This window comes from Marmota marmota, unplaced genomic scaffold (genome assembly GCF_001458135.2).
Source record: "Marmota marmota marmota unplaced genomic scaffold, marMar, whole genome shotgun sequence".
NCBI lineage: Eukaryota > Metazoa > Chordata > Mammalia > Rodentia > Sciuridae > Marmota > Marmota marmota.
In genome coordinates, this window is record NW_026000240.1 from 2574144 (window position 1) to 2595419 (window position 21276).

The 21276-nt window shown below is 31.8% G+C and overlaps 1 protein-coding gene across 10 annotated transcripts in view; it reads left to right on the forward strand.

Moving 5' to 3' along the window:
- The window catches only part of Acap2 (ArfGAP with coiled-coil, ankyrin repeat and PH domains 2), an 87223-nt gene that overhangs the window by 27212 nt on the left and 38735 nt on the right, over window positions 1-21276 (forward strand). For 6 of the 10 annotated variants that reach the window (XR_007344196.1, XR_007344197.1, XM_048794612.1 and 3 more), the window contains exons 4-10: window positions 331-389; window positions 2222-2405; window positions 6335-6379; window positions 9536-9631; window positions 12102-12176; window positions 13604-13615; window positions 17609-17721. Coding sequence is in view for 8 of the 10 variants with exons in the window: in XM_048794612.1 (XP_048650569.1) it covers window positions 331-389; window positions 2222-2405; window positions 6335-6379; window positions 9536-9631; window positions 12102-12176; window positions 13604-13615; window positions 17609-17721 (584 nt within the window). In the remaining 2 variants the exon portion in view is untranslated. The remainder of the gene's footprint in view (window positions 1-330; window positions 390-2221; window positions 2406-6334; window positions 6380-9535; window positions 9632-12101; window positions 12177-13603; window positions 13616-17608; window positions 17722-21276) is intronic. The other 4 variants (XM_048794609.1, XM_048794614.1, XM_048794611.1 and 1 more) reach the window with 1 other exon arrangement.

A 21276-nucleotide genomic window follows, 5' to 3' on the forward strand; every position in this document is an offset into this window, starting at 1 on the left:
GTATTCTTTTTTTTTTTTTTTTTTTGGTTGTCTTCCAAAGCCTGCATTAGAATTAAGGAAACAGGCCACTTTACTGTTTGAGCATTCTATTTCAGTGTTAAAGAAGCTTTATTTTCCTTTGTAAATAGAAGCATGTTTATTTTTGAGACAAATGAAATTAGCTTAAAATTGGTTTGAACTTCTTTTTTAAATGGTTATTTCTTTTGTTGTCTTTATAAGAATAAATATGGGTGCTATTAGATTTGGAATATTGATGTCATATTTATAAAACTACAAGAAAATTATTTTGTTTATGTTTCTAATTACTCAATGTTATATTTTATCTTTTAGATCCTGTTTGACCAAACTCAGAGATCAATTAAAGCACAACTTCAGAACTTTGTTAAAGAGTAAGTTAGTTGCAGTGAAGAGGAAGGAAAAATAACCAGTTAATGATCATATCTGGGGATTGGTATCTTGAACGAAATTATGGACAATGAAATACTGAAAATATTGTAGTTTTTGTTTGCTTTGTGTAATGAATATGGCATTTTTCCCCCTGAGTTAATAATATAAGGGAATCAGATAGCATGTCTTTCAGTGAATCATTTATATCATGAGTATGTGTTCAAAATACATAGCTAAGGCTGTTATGGGTGTAAATTAAAAATATAGTGGCCTTTATATGTATCTATCTATAAAAATACGTTTATGTATATACCTATGTATATATATAAAACTCAAATGTGGTTAAAATACTATTAGTTAACCATGAGAAAACTAACTTATCTCTTGTTCTGTGGTATTTTTCTTTGAAGAGAAGATTAATGTAATATGTGAGAATGAGTTGTGGAAGCACATACTTTGTGTTTTGTGACCTTTTATGTCAGTTATCATATTTTGTATGTGAAATAAAACTGAACAAAAAATTTTAAAAAGTCTTCCCATGTTAATAATGTAGTTTTTCTCTTTTAATTCCTGAGACTTTTATAAGATTACAGTACTGCAGTCAGAATAAATTATAGAGATTATAAGATGTGAATAGTAACAGAATAGTTTTAGAGTTTATCCTGGAGATGATATCTCAGACTCTTTTGTTGTTGTTGTTGTTTTGGTTGTGCTAAGGATTGAACCCAGAGTCTTGTGCATGCAAGGCAACCATTCTACTAACTGAGCTATGTCCCCAGCCCTGACAATCTTTATAATTACTTTATAATAGATTAACACTCAGACTGTCCTCATAGAATGTATACATAAAAATTTATGTCATCTTTGTTACAGAGTGTAGAAAGTCTCTTTTAGATGTATTTTATTAAAATTAAAAAACCTTTCATCTGCAAGTTATTTTATCTAATTCCCTAATAGTGAAAGTGAAGAGATGTTGTATTAGGTACCTAAAATCATTATCAAATCAAGGATTTCACATTTAATATTGAAAGGGATGTGGTTGGCTGTCACTGCCATAATTCTTTTAGAAACTTGTGTGTGTGTGTATGTGTGTGTGTGGGAAACTTATTGGTGTCCTTTGACCTGATACTTCCTTGTAGCAGTAAAATGAAGGTGTGTCTAAAAACAAAATGACCCCCCACCAAAAAAAAAGCTCTTCAAATTTCCAGGATTAATCACAAAGACTAATGAATTGTAATATTTGGGAAAGGATTTTGGAATCTTCATTTTATACAAGTGCCCTATGTGTATTACTGTTTAAAAATTATCTGATAAAATCATGGCACATGCCTATGAATTCATTTTCAGAAAAAAATTTACTTTGTTTTTGTTATGTTAATTTGACATTATACATTTTTACCTCAAGTTATATAGATTCCTACAATAAAATGTTAGCTTGCAGTATCAGGACTTATATATACAGGTAGAGCATACCTAATCTAAAATCTGAAATACTCCTAATCTAAAATCTGAAATACTCCAAATCTGAAATCTGAAACTTTTTGAATACTGGGGTTTGGATTTTTGAATTAGGGATGCCTAAAGTCTACACAGATATTCCCCCAAACAGGAAACTATGAAATCTGAAACTCTTTTGGTCATAGGCATACTTCTGAAAAGGATACTCAACCCCTTAGTGGAAAATAATATACATTTTAGTTGGAAGAGCTAGTGAATATCAGTGCACAATTAAATAAATAAATGGAGGAACATAAGAATTAAATTCAAAAGCTATTTTGTCAAAAGTTTTTGATCAAGAAAGTTTCATGAAAGCTTCATTGTTTTTATTTTTTAGAGATCTTAGAAAATTCAAAGATGCCAAGAAGCAGTTTGAAAAAGTCAGTGAAGAGAAAGAAAATGCATTAGTAAAAAATGCCCAAGTACAAAGAAATAAGCAGCATGAAGTTGAGGAAGCCACAAACATTCTGACAGCCACAAGAAAGTGTTTTCGACACATAGCCCTTGACTATGTGCTTCAGGTATGTATTTTATTATTATATGTTTTCAGTTTTACTAAATAGGGTGTTGTGTTTGATTGGACTAAAAAGAAAAAATAGCACTTTTTCACTGAGTTTAGAATTAAATTATGATCTTTTGTGAAAAAAATTCACCTGTCTAAATGTTTTTGTGTGTACACATACACCCATGTGTTTGGACATGTATGTCTTTGATTTCGAATTCTTCTTTTAACTTAATTATAACTTCCCCCATTTTGGAATGTTTTTAAAAAGCATTTTAAATTGCTATATGTATTTTATTCTATGGAGTTGATAGGTCAATTTAATTAATAGATGACCATCAGACTTTTATAATATTGGCAGTTTTTTTCTGGTAATAGTGAAAATATAATTTTTATTAATTTTATGTTAGCATCTTTATATATACATCCTTTGCCACATTTCTGATTATTTCTATAGAGTAGATTCTTACAAGTATTAAGGCTCACTGTATTGCCAAAAGAAAAATATTTCTGGAAGTAGTGTTCTCATATTTTTGCATTAGATACTACTTTTAAAAATTAGAGATCTGGGGCCAGGGTTGTAGTTCTATGGTAGAACTCTTACATAGCATGCTCGAGGCCCTGGTTTTGACTTCCAGCTCCACAAAAACCATAACAACAAAACAAAACAAAACAAAACAAAAAACAAAAACCCTAGAGATCCATATTTGGTACATTCCTTGTGATCTTTTGTCCAATGTATAATTAAAACTAGTTTGAATGTGATAGGTTTCCAAAGGAATTCAAGACACATGAAAAATGAAGGCATAAGATATTATTTCACATGTACATTATATTGCTACATCATGGAGTTTAAAGCTTAAAAGCTTAGGGAATTCCCTCGTCCAGATCTCCCTTTACAGATTGTTGACTTCAAGATGATTATAGGGTATTTCTTAAAAAATATTTTTCTGTACACAGAAACTTGGCAGAACAGTAGAAACTGAACTTTAAGATTTTTTTTTCTAGTTAAATTTCTTTTCAGTAGGTGGAAAGTTAAATTTTTTAAAATGCAGTATACTCCGTTTGTGGGTAAAAGGCTTCTGTAGAATAGAGTCATCTGTGTTTGCTCTGTCCTGTGTCCTACCTCATTTTCATACCCTTTCCTGCCACAGCGTGAGTCCGCCACCTCTGACACTTCTCTGAAGTGGCTCATACAAAGGTCTTATTCCTTAGGCATATTTTAATTTTTATCCTACTTGGCTCTTCTGTGTCATTGAGATGGTAGACCATATCCTCCTTCTTGAAATATATTTTTGCCTTGATTTACTTGAAACCCCTTTTAGGTTCTCCTCTAACTCCTGTTTCTTTTCAGTTTCAATTTGTTTCTCAGCCTTCTCTCCTTTATCTGTAATTCTCAGTCTTCTTTTTGGGGTTTCATCTTTGGTCCCCTCTCTTCTTACTTTCTTATTCTTTGACATCCTCATCATGTCCCTTGCTTGAATTGCTCAACCTGTACATGGAAGAAAAAAAATCTATTTTTTAACAGAAGTGCCCCATTCTCAGTGTGTCTAAAACTGGGGCTGGGGATGTGGCTCAAGTGGTAGCGCGCTCGCCTGGGATGCGTGCGGCCCGGGTTCGATCCTTAGCACCACATACAAACAAAGATGTTGTGTCCACCGAAAGCTAAAAAATAAATATTAAAAAATTCTCTCTAAAAAAAAAAAATAAAAAAAAAATAAAAATGCTTCTGTCTTTTCCTTTCACTTAGCCTCTTAGAAGTTCAAAATGGGAGAATCATACTAGCTATTTTTATTCTAAATTACCATATCTAGCTACAAACTACTCTGGAAACGCCCTTCATTTACCTCTTAAATTGGTTTTCCTTATCTTTGCTGTTTTGTGTATGGAGCATTGAGGTATTCTTGTACAATTGGCCTTCCTAACACTGACTTTACCTGCCCTGTCACTGATTGTCTGTCATCCCTATGGTCAGTATTATGCAGATTTCTCCAAGAATGAATCATTCTTGCCTCTACTGCATTTAGATCACTTTGCACATTTACTGTAAAGATGTATTTATGTATCTTTTCTATTCCAAGATTGTATCCCTAACTTCTAGTCCAGTGGTTGAAAAATAGATAGGTAATAAACTTTTTTTTTTGAAAGAGCAAAATACTTAATGCTATGAATTTTTATATGTGAGGGGAGTTTAGCTAAAATATTCAATACTTTCAAACTTACACCTTATAAATAATCCATTTCCTTTGGTGTTCAAACCTCTCTCCGCCTCAGAAAAATATTTGATTTTTCTGATGAGAACTGTTGTTTCACTTTATTTTGTGACTATAGAATAGTAATAAATATCCAAAGGTATAAAGTTTATTATGCTTTAATGTCTCTGTTTGAATGTACTGTTTTTTTTTTCAAGAATGCAAATGCAATTTTTTGTTTCCAAATAGAAAAAAAAAAGAGATATAAAACAGGTACTTTTAACAGTTTTAATAGTTTTCAAAGTTTGTATCTTAGGCTGTTCTCAGTCTCTGCTTCTATTTCTATTGAATATTAATATTCGAGCTCAAAACGCAGTGGGGTTTGAAATAGACATGCAAAACAAACTAATGCTTAATTAAAAGAAGTTATTTATAACAGAGCATGGTGGCACACACCTGTGATCCTAGCTACTTCGGAGACTGAGGCAGGAGGATTGCAAGTTTGAGATCAGCCTTAGTGAGATACTATCTCAAAATAAAAAATAAAATGGACTGGGATGTACCTCAGTGGCAGAGAGCACTGAGGTTATTTAGGCTTTTAGAAGGTTATATAGATTTTTCTTGTTCTTTTTTTGTCTTATAGTCAAAGCTTTAAAATTATAAAATAGAGAATTCAGTAGGAAGGATATATTAATAATAATTATTAATAAATTTTTAACAGTACTAGCAAAGAGTAAATGATTCTAGAGTCAAGAGATCCCATGAAAGGCAAATCTATTGGTTACTTGTCTTTTGTTAAGTTTAGTCTAATTACAATATTTAAGGTTCATTATTTTATTTAGGGAATTGAGTGCTTAATGTGTGCTGCCTGGGGGACTAAAGCTAAGATTAAGGCAAAGATCCTGATCTTATGAAACTAATACTTGAGCTTGGGGGGGAAAAAAAACAATAAGGAAACGTATGGTAGTTTTAAATGCTGCGGGTAAAATTAATCACGCCAATGTGCTAGACAGTGTGCGAGGGACTGCATTAGACCTTTGTGAGGATGAGGTAGTTAAGGGCTGACTAGTAAGAGATAGCCTCAAGCCCATGAAAGCAGCACATCCAGAGTATAGACAGAACAGCTAGTACAGAGGCAAGCTGGTGGGAGGGAGGTCTTGGGTTGTGGCTGCAACTGCAGCCCAGCAGGGGGAAAGTAATTGAAAGGTAGTTGGAGAGGGAGGCTAGGGCCTCATCACATTGGGCCTTGCCAGACAGAGCAGGAACACAGAGGGTTTTGAACTATAGGATCTTATTTATATTTTCAAAAGATTGTTCTGGTGCCCACGTGGATCATGGATTGTACAGAGTTGAGGGGAAGCAGAGACTAGTTCATAGACTATTTCAACTGTCTAGAGTAGAGGATATGGTGATACAGTGAGAAGAATTTGCAATCAGGCTGTATGTTGATGTGCAAATAGATAAGGAAGATCAGAAAAATATGGAATTCTCAGAATTCAAATATCAAAATAGTTCTATCACTTGGATATTATAATTTAAATAGCCAAGTATTTATTGAGTTAAAAATGGTTGAGAATTTTGTTGGTATGTTCATCTTAACTTTTTGCAGAAAAAGGGTCAAAGTACTAAAAACTTGTGCTTTGGTCTTATTTTGGAAAGTATTAAACCATCAGGATAAACAGTTTTTACAATATTGAAAAATGGTTTAGTTTCTTAAATAATGCATAAGTGATTAACCAAGTGTATTTTCCTTTAGATTAATGTCCTTCAATCAAAAAGGAGATCAGAAATCCTAAAATCAGTAAGATATTAATTGAAATAATGTTTTAAATATTTTAATGTAAAATTATATAAGTATTTATAGCAGCATCTAGTATATACATACTTGGTTGATTGATAATTGCTATTTTTGATCTTTATTTGTATATCTTATATCACAGAAATGATTTATTGTGTTTCCTTCTTGTTGTAGTTTATGTGCCTCATCTATTAATGCACTGTGAATGCATTTATTTTCTATTATTTTAATACAGCACTGTACATATACTAAATGCTCAGTGCTATTTTGTGGATAACTGCAAATGGTTTGTGTAAAAGCCTATGAGAATATTTCAGAATTTGCTTTGAAATGTATAAAAATGAAATACTATAGCTTTTAGATTTTGAATTTTCTCTCATTCCTATTCTTAGAATTTTTTTGCACAGCTGAACCAGGTGTGGTAGTGCATTCCTGTAATCCCAGCAATTTGGAAGGCTAAGGCAGAAGGATCACAAGTTTGAGGCCAGCCTCAGCAAACTGGCAAGACCCTGTCTCAAAATAAAGGGCTGGGGATTTAGTCAGTGGTATAGCCTCTAGGTTCAATCCCTAGTACCAAAAAAGAAAAAAAAAATTCTGCATAACTATTTCAAAGTGTTTGCATATTTCTCTATAAACAAACTTGAGTTTTGTCTTTTCATCTTTTGTATAATTGTTATTCACCAAATTGCATTGAGCATTTAGTATATGTACAACACATAAAATAGACTTTTAAAATATTTGAGATTGAGTAGTTAAGTGAGTAGTATCATTTGGGTAATTTTTTCCTTAAAGTTGATGTGTCAGTTTTTTGGTTTGTTCTTTGGTGTCCAGTTACAAAATGAATGGGATGAAATTTGAGGATCATTGTTTTTTTTTTTTCTTAACCTTTTTGTCTCCAGTGACAATGATATATATTTCTTAATACCTGCCTCCTCCTTTGATCTTAAAGCCAACTAGAAAGTGAGCAGCGGGATGGTGTATATGTGGTGTGGCACTCTTTTTTGAGAACTTTCAAAATAATATGTTCTCTTTGAATTTGTTAGCAGATAAATTTTTTTTTCTCTCCCAAAACTACGTACTTAAATGTTCTCACCTAGATTTTCCCTAAACTTTGTTATATTCATGTTGTATCTTACCAGGTAATTAGGTTATACTTACTGTTTTTAAATGCTGTTTATACTATGCTTGTTTTCCAGATTGACAATAATGGGTGGACAGTAATATTTTATGATGGCTTTTTTTTTATCAGGTAGAATTCTGCCACTTAAATGTACCAGGGATGAACAAACTTTTTTTTTTTTTTTTTGGTAGGGGGGTAAAAGCTAGGTAGTAAATATGATAGGTTTTACAGGCCTTGTGATCTCTGTTGCTGTTACTCTGCTGTGCCCTTGTAATGAGAGAGCAGATATAGGTTCATATATAAATGAATAGTTTTGGCTGTGTTTCCAATAAGCCATTTACTTATGGACACAAAAATTTGAATTTCATATAATCTCTATATATCATGAATTTCTTATGTTCTTTTCATTTTCTTCCAATCATTTAAAAACATAAAAGCCATTCTTAGCTTACGGGCCATCCAAAAACAGGTGGTAAGACTTGATATGCTGTGCAGGTTTCAGTTTGCTCACATGGAGTGTCCTGCAGATTACCTTTACCTATGAGTGAATACTTAAGTAATTTCCTTGTTTTTGACATTAAAGCATAGCATTTTAGTGATCATTCTAATGAGTAATTTGATTATTGCTTTAGGATAGATTCATAGAGAAGGGATTACTTACAGAGGTTAAACATTCGGTAAGGTTTTTAAAAAATATTGTTTAATTTCAAAGGTTATATAATATTTCCACTAATAGTGTGTGTGTATAAACATTTCTCCATGCATTACAGTTTTCCTCTCTCTTCCACCATTGGTAGATAGAAATTGTGATCTCATTTTTGAATTTTTCATTTCATTAATTCAAGTGAGTTTCAGCATTTTTTTACCACACTGTTTTGGCCACTTGCATAACCTGTAATATGTCCTTTTTCTCTTATTCTGTTGGAGTATTCATTTTTTCATACTGATTTGTAGCATCCCTTACATATTAAAGTTATTAACTCATTGTCCTATGTTTTTTTTCCTAGTTTGTCATTTATCTTTTAATATGAGTTTTGATGTATAGGCAGATTTTACATTTTTTGTAGTCCTAGCTATTAATTTCTGCCTACCCTCTTTTTAAAAAGAACTTTGTGTGTTTTTAAAATTATATTCATAAAGTTATATAATCATTACCATGTTCTAATTCTAGAATGCTTCTCTTTTTGTGAGTTTTGTGTTTTCAACTTTTGTATAATTGTTTTTTTCTCCTAGAAACAGAATTTTCTGTGGAGGATTCTTGAGAATTAAGGACCTTGTGACCTACTTTAGATTTCAGAGAATTAAACAGATGCTTGAGATTGCTAAAAATAACATGGATGTTTGAATATTTTCTTAATATTTCACATTTAATTATATCATTCCTTTCCATGTAAAACCTAATAAAAATACGGATAATTTTTCTTTTGGCTAAGTAAAGTATAGAAAAACTTGGAAAAATAGCTCAGCCCTTAATGTCAGTTTTGAACTTGTGGAATGAATATAAAGAAATCTCAATGTTGGCAAAGTATGTTGACTCAGTTTATTTTTGATATCTTGAGAAACAAACTGAGCATTCCCTACTTTACATTGTTATTAATGATCTTGTAGGTTGTAAAGTGTTTGTGATTGCTTTAAGAGCTTTATGTATTTCCGCTTCTTATCTTTTTGTGTCTTATTTGCTTAAGGTTTACCAGTGAATTTATTTCAAGGAACATATTGATATTTTCTATTGTTCCTAGAAAGATAGTGAAGTTATTGAAAATTTGATTATTTGAATAAAATAAACAAAATTTGATCATCTAGATAAAACATAAACAACTAAAAGTTTGTGCATTGTTAAAATTTTAAACCACTGGAAAAAATTTTAAATATATAATTTTTTCTGATAGTATTTGCAAATATTTAATAAATACTCTTAAGAAAAATGACTTAGTTTTAAGTAGGCTTTACATTTTGAGTTCTTGTACAATAAATTTTAAATTCCCAAATACTTACCTAAGGAATTGATTTTAAAATAGCATTTTTTTTTTCCCTTTTAGATGTTATCCTTTATGTATGCCCATTTGGCCTTCTTTCATCAAGGATATGATCTATTTAGTGAACTTGGGCCCTACATGAAAGATCTTGGAGCACAGGTAATGTTGAACTGTATTTTTTGATTCTGTATTATATATGATTTTTTTTTTGGGGGGGGCGGGTGCTGGGGATTGAACTCTTGGCCTTATGCATGCTAGGTAAGCAGTCCTACCACTGAGCCACATCCCCAGCCCTTGATATTTGTATTTGAAAGCATATTGGGTGATTTGATGTTTCATTTACTTAATAAAGAAGTTTGATTCTATAGCAGAATCTATATGCATGGGTTAAATGTGTAACAAAGGAAGAAATTAAAGGTAAAAATAATCTTATGCTATAGATTTTATCTGAGGGTACTAAAAAGGAGAATGTAATAATAATGTGTCTATTTTTAAGGACACATAGCTGGATTTATTTTTAAATTTCTTATATTTGAATAATTGAGTTTTATTGTTCTAACTTGCTTTCATTTTTCTAAAAGTTATATTTTGGTATTTGAATAGTGACATTTTAGAACCTTAGAATTATGCAGCTGAAAAATTTTCATTGCACACAGACATATTTGGGTATCTGTGTGTTTTAGAATTAAGTGTGTGCATAAGAATATTATATGTATAGAAATTATTTTTTACTTTTGATCAGAATTTTATGTTAAATATGTTTGAAGTCCCCCCCTCCTTTTTGTTGTTGATACTGGGGATGAGCCCCAAGGCCTACAGTGAGCTAGGCAAGTGCTCTAGTACTGCACCACACCTCCAATCCCTAGGGACATTGTTATTTATTGATTGATGAGTTTTCTTGAACTTTTTAGGTGGTATTCTTTCCCAAGATGGTTCAGTATACTTTTTGAAGGGAGGTGATTAAGGATGAAAAACAGAGTCTAGGGAAATTGGAGAAACAGAGTGAAATGAGAATTGCAATCACTAACCGACGTATGTGTGTGGGATGCATGTGGAGATGGTGTGGGGGCAGTATGGCAAGTATGGCTTGTGCTGTGAATCACACATCATCTATATTAACTTTCGAAAGAAAGAACAAGTCACCAGACTGTTAACTATGTGCCCTGTGTATATCAGTTGGGATAAGATTTGTTTGTAAGGGATAGAAAATTGAGAATACTGTAGCTAATACAGAATTTCAATTCTTGTAAAAGAAGTCAAAGTCTTCTAAAAGTCAAATGCATGGTATGATGGCCAGTCACTTGATTCTCAGGATGCAGATGTACATAGTTTGCTTCTATCTCATGATTCAAAGTGACTGATCAAGCTCTAGCCATCATACTCAAAAGACCAGTTAACATCAGAGGAAAAGGGAAAGAAAGACACATTCTGCCTCTTTAAGGACATTTCCTTGTACTTGTTACTTTATATACCTCCCAATGGCCAGTGCTTAGTCATAAGTTCACATTCACTACAAGGAAACCTGGGAAATACAGCCTTAATACCAGAATGCTATAATTTGGGGGTTCTATTGTTAAGGAAGAAGAAGAAAGTAGATATTAGAAATAGCTGGTCTTTTTTTACCATATAGTGGGGAGGTAGGGTGTTGTAGGAAGATATAGACAGTACAGGCTTAGGGGAAGGTAAGGCCTTCCTAGGTTCTAGGCATTCCTTACAATTTAGCATACACTGGACTGTAACCTTACCGTACATTAAATATAATTTATAAAGACTATGAATTAAATTGGAGTTGACAAATTGAAATCATTATATATTTTAGACTTTTATTAATTTCAGTTTTACTTAATTTCCTCCTTGTTACCCTCACAGACATCAAACAAATTTGTAGGCACTTGAAAAGCATCTGATAAGTCACACTTCTATAGTGTGTGGGGGATAATATGGCCTGTTTGGAGGGGGCAGGTTAGGATGTTCTTTCAGTAATTCAGTGGTAGATAATACCATCTAAAACTCAGGGATTACTAATTATTTATTAGTATCATCATCATCATCATTGCTTTTATTTAGTTAATTGTTCTATACCTTTTAGATTTGCTTATACTAGTAGGAAGCCAACTTGAAATCATGAAGCATCTTGAATGATGAGGCATATCCGTTATTATGAACTTGTGGAAGCTGACTGCACTAATTTAGCTGCATTACTTTTTGCTGTTTGGGGAAAAATTACCATTGTTTCTTTTTTATAACTTTGATTATAACTTGCAGAATTTACTTGAGAGGATACACAAGCAACTTAAACTAGAGTAATTTTTCTTATTCAAGGACTTGACACATCACTGCAGGGGCCAGGAGGTGGCCTCCTATCATGTGTGCTTGGCACCCTGACTGTACTTAAAATTCTTTTCCTTGCTGAGACATGGATCTTCTCGAAAAGGATTTAATACCATAAAAATAGGAACTTCTACTTTAAAGTTTAGCTAAAATACCATTTTAGGTAAACTTAAATCGAGTGACATATTGCTGTTTATCAACAAAATAACTTGGAATATGGTTTGGAAAAATGCTTATACCTCTTCTTTTCTTTGATTTTTTTTTAAGCCTACAATTTTTTCTTTTTCTACTTTTACAGTTAGATCGACTTGTTGTGGATGCAGCAAAGGAGAAAAGAGAAATGGAGCAAAAACATTCCACCATTCAACAAAAGGTACTTGAGAGGAAAAGTTTAAGAAGATTAATTTCCATTTTAGTTGGTTGTTTAATTAGTATTGACATAAGCAAGGTACCTTAGTGTTGGAACAAATTCTTTGCATTCTTACATAATTCCTTAAATTTTCTTTTCACAAAAAGTGAAATAGTTTTCGGATATTAAGGTATATGTTTTATTATCATTTCAGAACAAAATATTTTAAAGTCAGGCTCTTAAACCAGTTTATTAAGAACCTAATCTCTCAGGGCTTTAACTAAATTAAAAGATGGCCCTTAGCATTTAAAACAGTATTCATTTTTTGGGTACCACCAACCTTCTATGAAGTGTGTGTGTGTGTGTGTGTGTGTATGTGTGTGTGAGAGAGAGAGAGGGGTTGGGTGGGGTGGGGTGGCGTGTGCGTGCTCAGTTTCAATGTTAAGGACTTCCCAGGGCCAGTCACCCTAGGCAGCACTCCCACCTCATGTGGTGCTGAATGATGTTTAACTTGCATAGCTTGTTAAATTTCCTACTAGCTAAACTAGTATTTTTGAAAAATATGTTTTTAAAAATGAAATTTCCAGTATTAAATAGTTTTCATTCCTTCATGCTGAAGGAGTTGAGTGTGACATGCCTGAAACTCACCCGAATAATATTTTATCTTATATAGTCAATAATGTTTCTTGGGAAGCAATCTGAAAATAAAAGGAGAGAGAAATTGAATGCAATAATACAAGTATATGACAAGATGCTTTCTCCCTTCTTTAAATCTGTTCTTTTGGTATTGATGAGTAAATGAACTTTTGTTATGGTTTATTTAGAATTTTGAATACTGTAGACTTTATTTGACATAAAAGATGTTAATGGGAAAAAATAAAAACAAAATCAGTAATAAAAATAAGGAAAATTTGATGGATTATTTATGCTAAAGAGAAATCATATTTTAAAAATAAAGAATTTTTTTTTCTACCAGACTATCTTTAAATTAGTTACTTCCAAGTTATTGTCAGATGAGACTTTATATTTTCTTTAAAGTTAGATTAACTTTTGGTTGAGTAACTTTAAATTTGGTGAATAAAAATTCTGTATATTTAGTAGGTACAATATCATATTTGGATGAACAACTTGTTTTAAGGACATTCCCATTAAAAGATTGTTAAATACGGAGACCAGTCATTTTTATTTAAAATGAAAGATCATGGTGTTTGTAGAAATATGAGAATATTTGCTTAAGTTAAATTATTTAATGGATAGTTTATATCTTTTAATATCTTTCCCAATTGAGTACATAATTCAGTGTTGTACTGAAGGACCCAAACTGGTTAAGTTTTAAATCTGAGATTAATTTAATTTAAAACATATACAACTGTTTTCCTTTAAAGAAAATAGTGGTATTTTTGCTAATTATAAATACTTACTTTTTTTCTGCCCTTAAATGCTGACGCAAGGCTGCATTACAGGTAAAAACAAAACAAAACACACACACACACACACACACACACACAAAATAAAAGAATCTAGTCAACTAAAATTTAAGGGACAGTATATCTAATGTAATTATTTAGAATTTTTAAAGAATTGCTTTGATGAGTTGAAGAAAAAATGATGGCAAGGACATTCATATTCGCATCTTAGAGTATATGTAACATTTATGATGGATTTATACCTAGAAGTGAAACTGTATCAGAGAGAATATGTATGTTCACCATTAGTAGATAATGCTGAACTGTTTTTTAATGTTGCACCATTCTTGGCAGGCAGTACTGAGAGTGTACTGTGCTCCTTGCCATCTCATTGTATTGAGAGGGTTTTAATTTTTTACCCATTTAGTGGGTAGATAAGGGCATCTCATTGTGGTTTTAATTTATACATCTTTAGTGACTAGTGAGTTCAATTCCCTTACCCTGTATCTGTTGGTCACTTGGGAGCCTATTTGTGAAATATCTATTAGTCTTTCTCTTTTTTTCTGCCAGGTGGCTTGTTCTTCAAATCCTTTGTATGTTCTGGATATATGCCCCTTTGAGGCATGTATATGTTTTGAATTTTCATATAGCTTTTCAGTCTTACGTTTGGGGCTTTTTGTGTCTTATTCAGTAAATCCTTCCCATCCTAAGATCATAAAGTTCTCTCCTGCATAGATTTGTTTTTCATGCTTAGATTTCTAATCCATGTGTAATTGGGTTTTTGTATATGATGGTAGGTACTTTTACTCTTCCATTGGTAGCTAGTTGATACAGATTAGTTATTAAAAAGTTTCCTTCCACACTGTTTTGTCGTATAGCCTGTGTTATACCTCATGTTCCATATATCTGAAGCTGTTTTTCAGGGTCTCTATTCTGTTAGTCTTTTTGTCTTAATTATGCCAATACTATGCTGTCTTAGACATTAGCTTTATAGTAAGTCTTGATATGTAACTTTCTGACTTCTTTTTTAAAAATGAATCACACTAGTTTTGCATTTCCATGTAAATTTCAGGAGCCCCTCTTCAGGTTCCATAAAAACAGCCTTTGTCATTTTGATTGAGATTACATTAGAACTACAAATCAATTTGAGAGAAAAATGATGTCTTTGTTTTATAATATTGTTTAATTCATGACTGTGTTGTGTTCTCTATTTCCTTTTTCTTTTCTTTCTTTCTTTCATAAGGTTTTATGATTTTCTTGTATATTTTGTTAGATTTATTCCTAAACTTAGATTGCATATTTTTTTGTGAATTTTTTTTTGGGGGGGGGGGTAATAGGGAATGAACCCAGGGGTGATCTACCACTGAGCCAAATCAGAGTCCTTTTTATTTTTTTATTTCAAAACAGGGTCTCACTAAGTTGCTCATGCTGGCCTTAGTCTTGCAATCCTCTTCCTGCAGGCTCCTGAGTGGATGAGATGACAAGCATGTGCCATCATACCTGACTTTGGGTTGTTTCTTTATGATGTATTTCCTATTCGTTCACAAATTTACTATTTGTATTCATGTATTATGAGGAAATGAAAGATCAGAACAAGATTATCACATTTGTCCTTACAACATTATGGCTAGGTAAATAATAAATTCAATATTACAATCCTGGATACTTTTCCACATTATTTTATTTCTTTTCCTCAGAGAAGTCATTAAGAAATGTCAGGTTGTGTTGCTTTGATCACTAACAGTTCTGAAACTCTTTTTTTTTTTTTTTTGTTATTGTCTAAAAATTTATTTTCTCACTGTTTCCTTCTATTATTATATTAGGTTAAACTTTATTTTTCTGTAGTGATTTTGCAAACTAGTAATCTTGCTTATTCCCTTTTAATAGTAATATATATCCCTGGATTATTTTGAATGTTATGTGTACAAAATCTTATCCACAAGTTATGATACTTTGTTTCAAGTCTTGTGTGTGTGTGTGTGTGTGTTGTTGTTGTTATTGTTGTTGTCATCTTTTGGCTAGAATCTTTATCATAATCTCAAAGGTAAATGGTATTAATGGTCTGTCTTGTCTTGCTTGCAATTTCAATAGAAAAGCATCTTTTAGCTTCCCTTCTATTCCTGGAACTCCACATGAAAGAGCCAGTCCTCCTGATAGCAAATGCCCTCAAGGTGAAAGTGGAATTCCTTGCTGTTTGCCTGTTTGGCTTCCAGTTTTCATTTACTTAATCTTTTGCCTTTGGATATTCCTTCCTACTTGTCAGATCACTAATAGATTCAGAGATATTCTAACAGTGTATGTTTCACCCAACATTATTAATTGCTTACATTATGAATTCTTTTACATTTTAAATACTGTAATCTATTACATTTTAGGTACTTTAAATATTAATAGATATTAGTAGTAATTAAGACAATTTGTCTCAAGAAATAGAGAAATAGAGAAGCACTTACTTGTAATGCATCGCACATCCAAGGAAGACTTTTATTTTATTTTATTTATATTTTTGCATCGCTGGAGATTGAACCCAGGGCTTTGTGCCTAGAAGGTTTTGTGCCTCCAGCTCCATTATTTTATGTTTTAAGTAGGATCAAGGTTGTTAAAAAAAAGAATTGCAGATGTTACACGTAAAACCTTTAGAATGTTACAAAAGTCAATTATTTCTATTACTATCTTAAATCTGATCTGCATAATTAAATAGATTATGGCCTAATATTGGGGATGTGGCTCAGTGGTAGAGTGCTTGCTTAGCATGTGCAAAGCTCTGGGTTCAATCCCCAGCATTGTGAAGTAAAAATAAAAGTAAAAAGTAAATTATAACATAAAATAAATTTTAAATGAAGAAATTGAAGTTTCTCTAATTTGTTTTTCAAGGAAAAAGGAAAAAATGTAATGACATAGATTCTGCTTCATTTTATTATTTTATATTATGTCTTTTTATGGTTAAAGTTTGAAAGATATCAGATTTATTTAATTTTTAAAAATCTGAACTCGATCTATTCCTTTTCACATCTTAGTAGACAGATTTAGAAGGCTCTTGGGTGATTCTCACTCTGCCTCCCCTCCAATGCAGGTCCTTCACATCTCAGCTCTCAGCAGGTGGTCATCCAGCCTCTGCCAAAATGTTTCTCAAGACAGGTAGCATTCTAATTTTAATCATTGGTGCAGGAGTGACTTTGAAAGTTCTGAGACTGATTTTTAGAGTTTTAAATTTGATGTGAGAGGAGCAATCTTGCAGTTTTATCGAAAATACTTTGGAATTTACTAGGAAATATTTTAAATAATTGGATTTCTGATTTCCAAACTGTGTGAATCTTTGGAGGAGAACTGAAAGTTTGAATTGCATTCAAATATAGACTTGAGTTATTAGAATGATTGGACAAGACTATGAGTGATTCCATAGTCTTCAAAAAAAAAAAAAAAAAGTGAGTTTAATATCCCCACTTCACACTGTGGTCTTAAGGTCTTTCTTCTTTGCAAAATCAAATATTATTTTAGGAAAAAAATTTCATAATTCTTTTATTTCTGAACTTCCTAAATAGTAGAGTTATTACTCCTATTAGATTAAAAAAACTGCCATGGTAGCAATATATTTAGAAAATAGTGGTAGATTTAAATAATCACATTTAAATATATCCATAGTTCTTTTAAAAATTAACACATATCACTATAAAATACTGGGATAAAATGAAAGCAGTTTTAAACATAACATCCAGTGTAATATTTAGTTGTTGGCTTTGTCTGTTTGTATGCTTATTATTTTTACTTTCAATACAATTTATATTGTTTTCACTTTTACTGTATATTCTATATAATCATCTGTTTTTACACCATCATTACACATCAGTCAATTGAATTGAAATATTTTAATATGTTGAAGCATTCCTCAATTATTAAGCATTTAGTTTCCCCTACCCATTTCTTATCAATATTGTCATAACAGTTTTTAATAGAAACTAGTTTTCCCCCCTTTTGAACTTTTTCCCTAGGATACATTTATTTTTCTGTATAACATAAATCACATGAACTTCTATGTGTTATTTCATCTAGGATTTCTCCAGTGATGATTCCAAGTTAGAATACAACGTAGATGCTGCAAATGGCATTGTTATGGAAGGATACCTGTTCAAACGAGCCAGCAACGCCTTCAAAACTTGGAACAGGTAATATACTTGAAATGCTTGTCTTGCTCCTTCCATATTTGCAGTTTTCTGACTTTCTTTGTGATCTGGCAACTCTTTCTTTATAATTCTAAGTCTGTAAATTCCATAGTTCATAGTTTCAGTGTTCATTGAAAAAAGAAGGCTCGAAGAAGCAGGTGAAAAATGAAAAGGTTAATTCTTAATTCTAAAATTCAAGCAAGGCTTAAAGGAGGAAGCAAGGAGAGTATTTATAATGCTTAGTCTATAGTGACTAGATCATCACAATAAATTTTGAATGTGCGCTACCTCCAATATTTGTTAACAAAATAGATTGCAGTACAAATTATGTATTGAATATAATTGATGAATAGAACAGGTGAGAGCTTTTTTTCTTTTGGTTCCTCCTCTCTCTGATGTTTGTATAAATTTTTACTTAGTGTTGCCCGAGGAATTTTATTTATTTTATTATTATTATTTTTTGTACTGGGCATTGTACCCATTGAACCCAGAATGAATGTATAAGAAACTACTTTTTTTCTGTATATATAAAACAAAGCAAAATAATTTTAGACCTTAAAGCAGCAAAAGATTGCTTGACTTAGAATCATTCTTCTGAATATCAGTGATCTTTTACTCAAGGATATCCACCTTACTCCCAACAAAATGTAGTCAGAAAATTTTGCAATAATTTTGACTAGTGTTCAGATTCTGGATAATTGATTTACTATTATGTTCTTGGTTGAAATGTACATATTTTATTACTCAAACAAGGTATGAATTCATGTAGTGATAGAGAAGGTTGGTTTTTTTTTTTTTAAATGGGCATTAACAAAATAAATAGACTTTCCTTGCTAAGTATAATTTAGTATACAGTTTTGCTAATTTAAATAGAAACGTGTAATGTTTTATTGTCCTAGTGCACTTATTTTTATTTCTTAGGGTTGAGGTTATATAAAAAAATTCATCAGTTCTTTTCAGATGTCAGTGATTTATTGAGCATTTGATATTTCCCAATTCTTAAGTGTTACTTGGTTTTATTTGGAATAATTTTCTTTATATAAGATTAAATATAAAGTGGAAAGTAATTATTATATTCAATAGTAAACCTCTTTAAAATAATACATGAATATAGGAGGTCTAACTAAAGTTATTTGGTTAGAAATGTTTCTAATTTTTATAAAGTAAAAATGAAGACTTAAATTATGTTTTCCAAGCTCTAAAAATTAATAATATTTTGAATTTTTAATGGAAAATTTCTTTAGCTAGACTAAGAAATTTTAAAAAATAATGTGATTGGTGAATCTTTAAGTAATAAAGATTATTCCACCAACATGATTTTAATATATAATGTTAGAATTGATTTTAACTTTCAGACTTCAAAACAACCTCCTTAAAGTTTGACAAAATGAAATTACAGTAAATACATAGAAATATAGTATCATGTTAAGAAAAGAAATGAACTTCCATGGAATATTTCAATGAGAAATGGTCTCAGACTGCAAGTACATTAAGTGTTAGGGGAAAATTGCATTGCCATTTAGGGCAGTAGAAGAAAATTAATTTTGGTTTAAGTGTGGACTTTTTCATTTTTTTAAATGAATTTTATTAATTGACATGGATATTAAAATACAAATAAAATTTAATAGTAACTGTTAAATCCTCAATTGTAGACATGTTGCCTACAATTTGCAAAGTGGAAAAAGACATTGCCTTTGGAAATTAGGCTGCTTTTTAGAGGAGGTACCATTTATATGTAGTGATAGTTATTGATTAAAATTATAGATTATAATTTAACATCCAAATTTTCAATAAAGAAATGGACCTTTAAAGAAATGGTTGAGAAAGATTTATTTAGCTCACAGTTTTGGAGGCTCATGTTGTAAAGTTGGGTGGCCTCTGGTGAGGAGCTCATGATGGATGGTATCACAGTGGCAGGAGTGTGCCCAGATCCTATGATGAGATGAAGCCAGAGAGTAGGAATGATCCAGTCTTCTCTTTTATAACAGCCCACTTTCCTGGGAATTGACTTAGTCCAAGAGACCAGCATCAATTCTTTTCCCAGTGACCTCATTACCTAACACTGGGTCCAAACTTTTTTTCATTTTTTGGTACTGGAGATTGAACCCAGGTTTGTTTTACAACACTGAGCTACATCTCTAGTCCTTTTTTATTTTTTAATTTGAGATAGGGTCTTGCTAAGCTGCAAATGCTGGCCTGGAAATTTGTGATCTTCCTTCCTCAGCCTTCTGAGTCTTTGGGATTACAGGCATGTGCCACCTCGCCTCAATACTGCCATACTGGGGACCAGGTTTCTAGCACATAAACCTCTGGGGGGACAAATCATATCTAAATCATAACAATAAGGAATTCTATGAAAGAAAGAAGAGAGAAGAACAATCTATTAAATGTTATTTAGAATTTCCTTCTGCTTTTTAATATTACAAATTTAGAATGTATCTAAATTTCTTCAATGAGATTTACCAAAAAGTCCAGTCTCAGGAAATACTTACAAATAATTTTTCCTTTTTCATGTTTGGCTTAGAGTCTGCCCTCCTTCTCTAATTAGTTCTCCATTCAGCTTGATTTATTATATTCTGTTGGCCTCTGAGTAAGACTATGTACTTGTGATATTTATGCCTTAATTTTAAAAATGTCTAAGAATCTAGCTATTCAGATATAAAGCTTTTTCTACTCACTGCTTCAGTTTTTTTTTTCTTTTAAGGATTGTTTAATTAGTTTCAGGGAATTTTTTTTTTTTAGTTTCTGTAAGGTACCAAACATATAATAATTTTATGGAATTATGGTATGTAGATATTCCTGAAGAGTTTTAAAACCTTATCTATCCTTCATAAATTACATCTTTTTTGAAAGAAATATTCTATTATATGAAATTTAACATTGATTTATTTTGTTTGATGTGACTCAAATTGCATAGGAATTAAAAATTTTAGATCATATATGGATTGCTGAAATGATTGGTTTTTAGATTTCTAATTTCTGATGTCTCCAAATTATACACCTCCATAATAAAGTTGTCCCTACATATCTGTGCATTCACATCCATGAATTCAACCAACTGTGGATCAAAACTATTTGGAGCTGAGTGTGGGGGTCCATGCCTGTAATCCCAGGATCTTGGGAGGCTGCCACAGGAGGATCACAAGTTCAAAGCCAGTCTCAGCAATTTAGCGAGGCCCTGTCTCTAAATAAACTATAAAAAAGGTCTAGGGCTGTTGCTTGATAACTGAGCACTCTTGTGTTAAATCCCCAGTACCAAAATACACACACACACACACACACTCACAAGTATGTGAGTATTTGGGAAAAAAATTAAGTTTACACTGTACATATACAAACTTTTTTTTCTTGTCATTATTTCTTAAACAATACAGTCTAACAACTATTTATATCGAGTTTACATTATATTATATATTTTAAGCTATATAGAGGTGGCTGGGAGAGCCAGGCAAAGTGGCATGGATGTCATCCCAGCTACTCAAGAGGCTGAGGTGGAGGATTGCTTAGCCTAGGAGTTTGAAACCAGCCTGGTCAATATAGTGAGATTCTGTCTCTTAA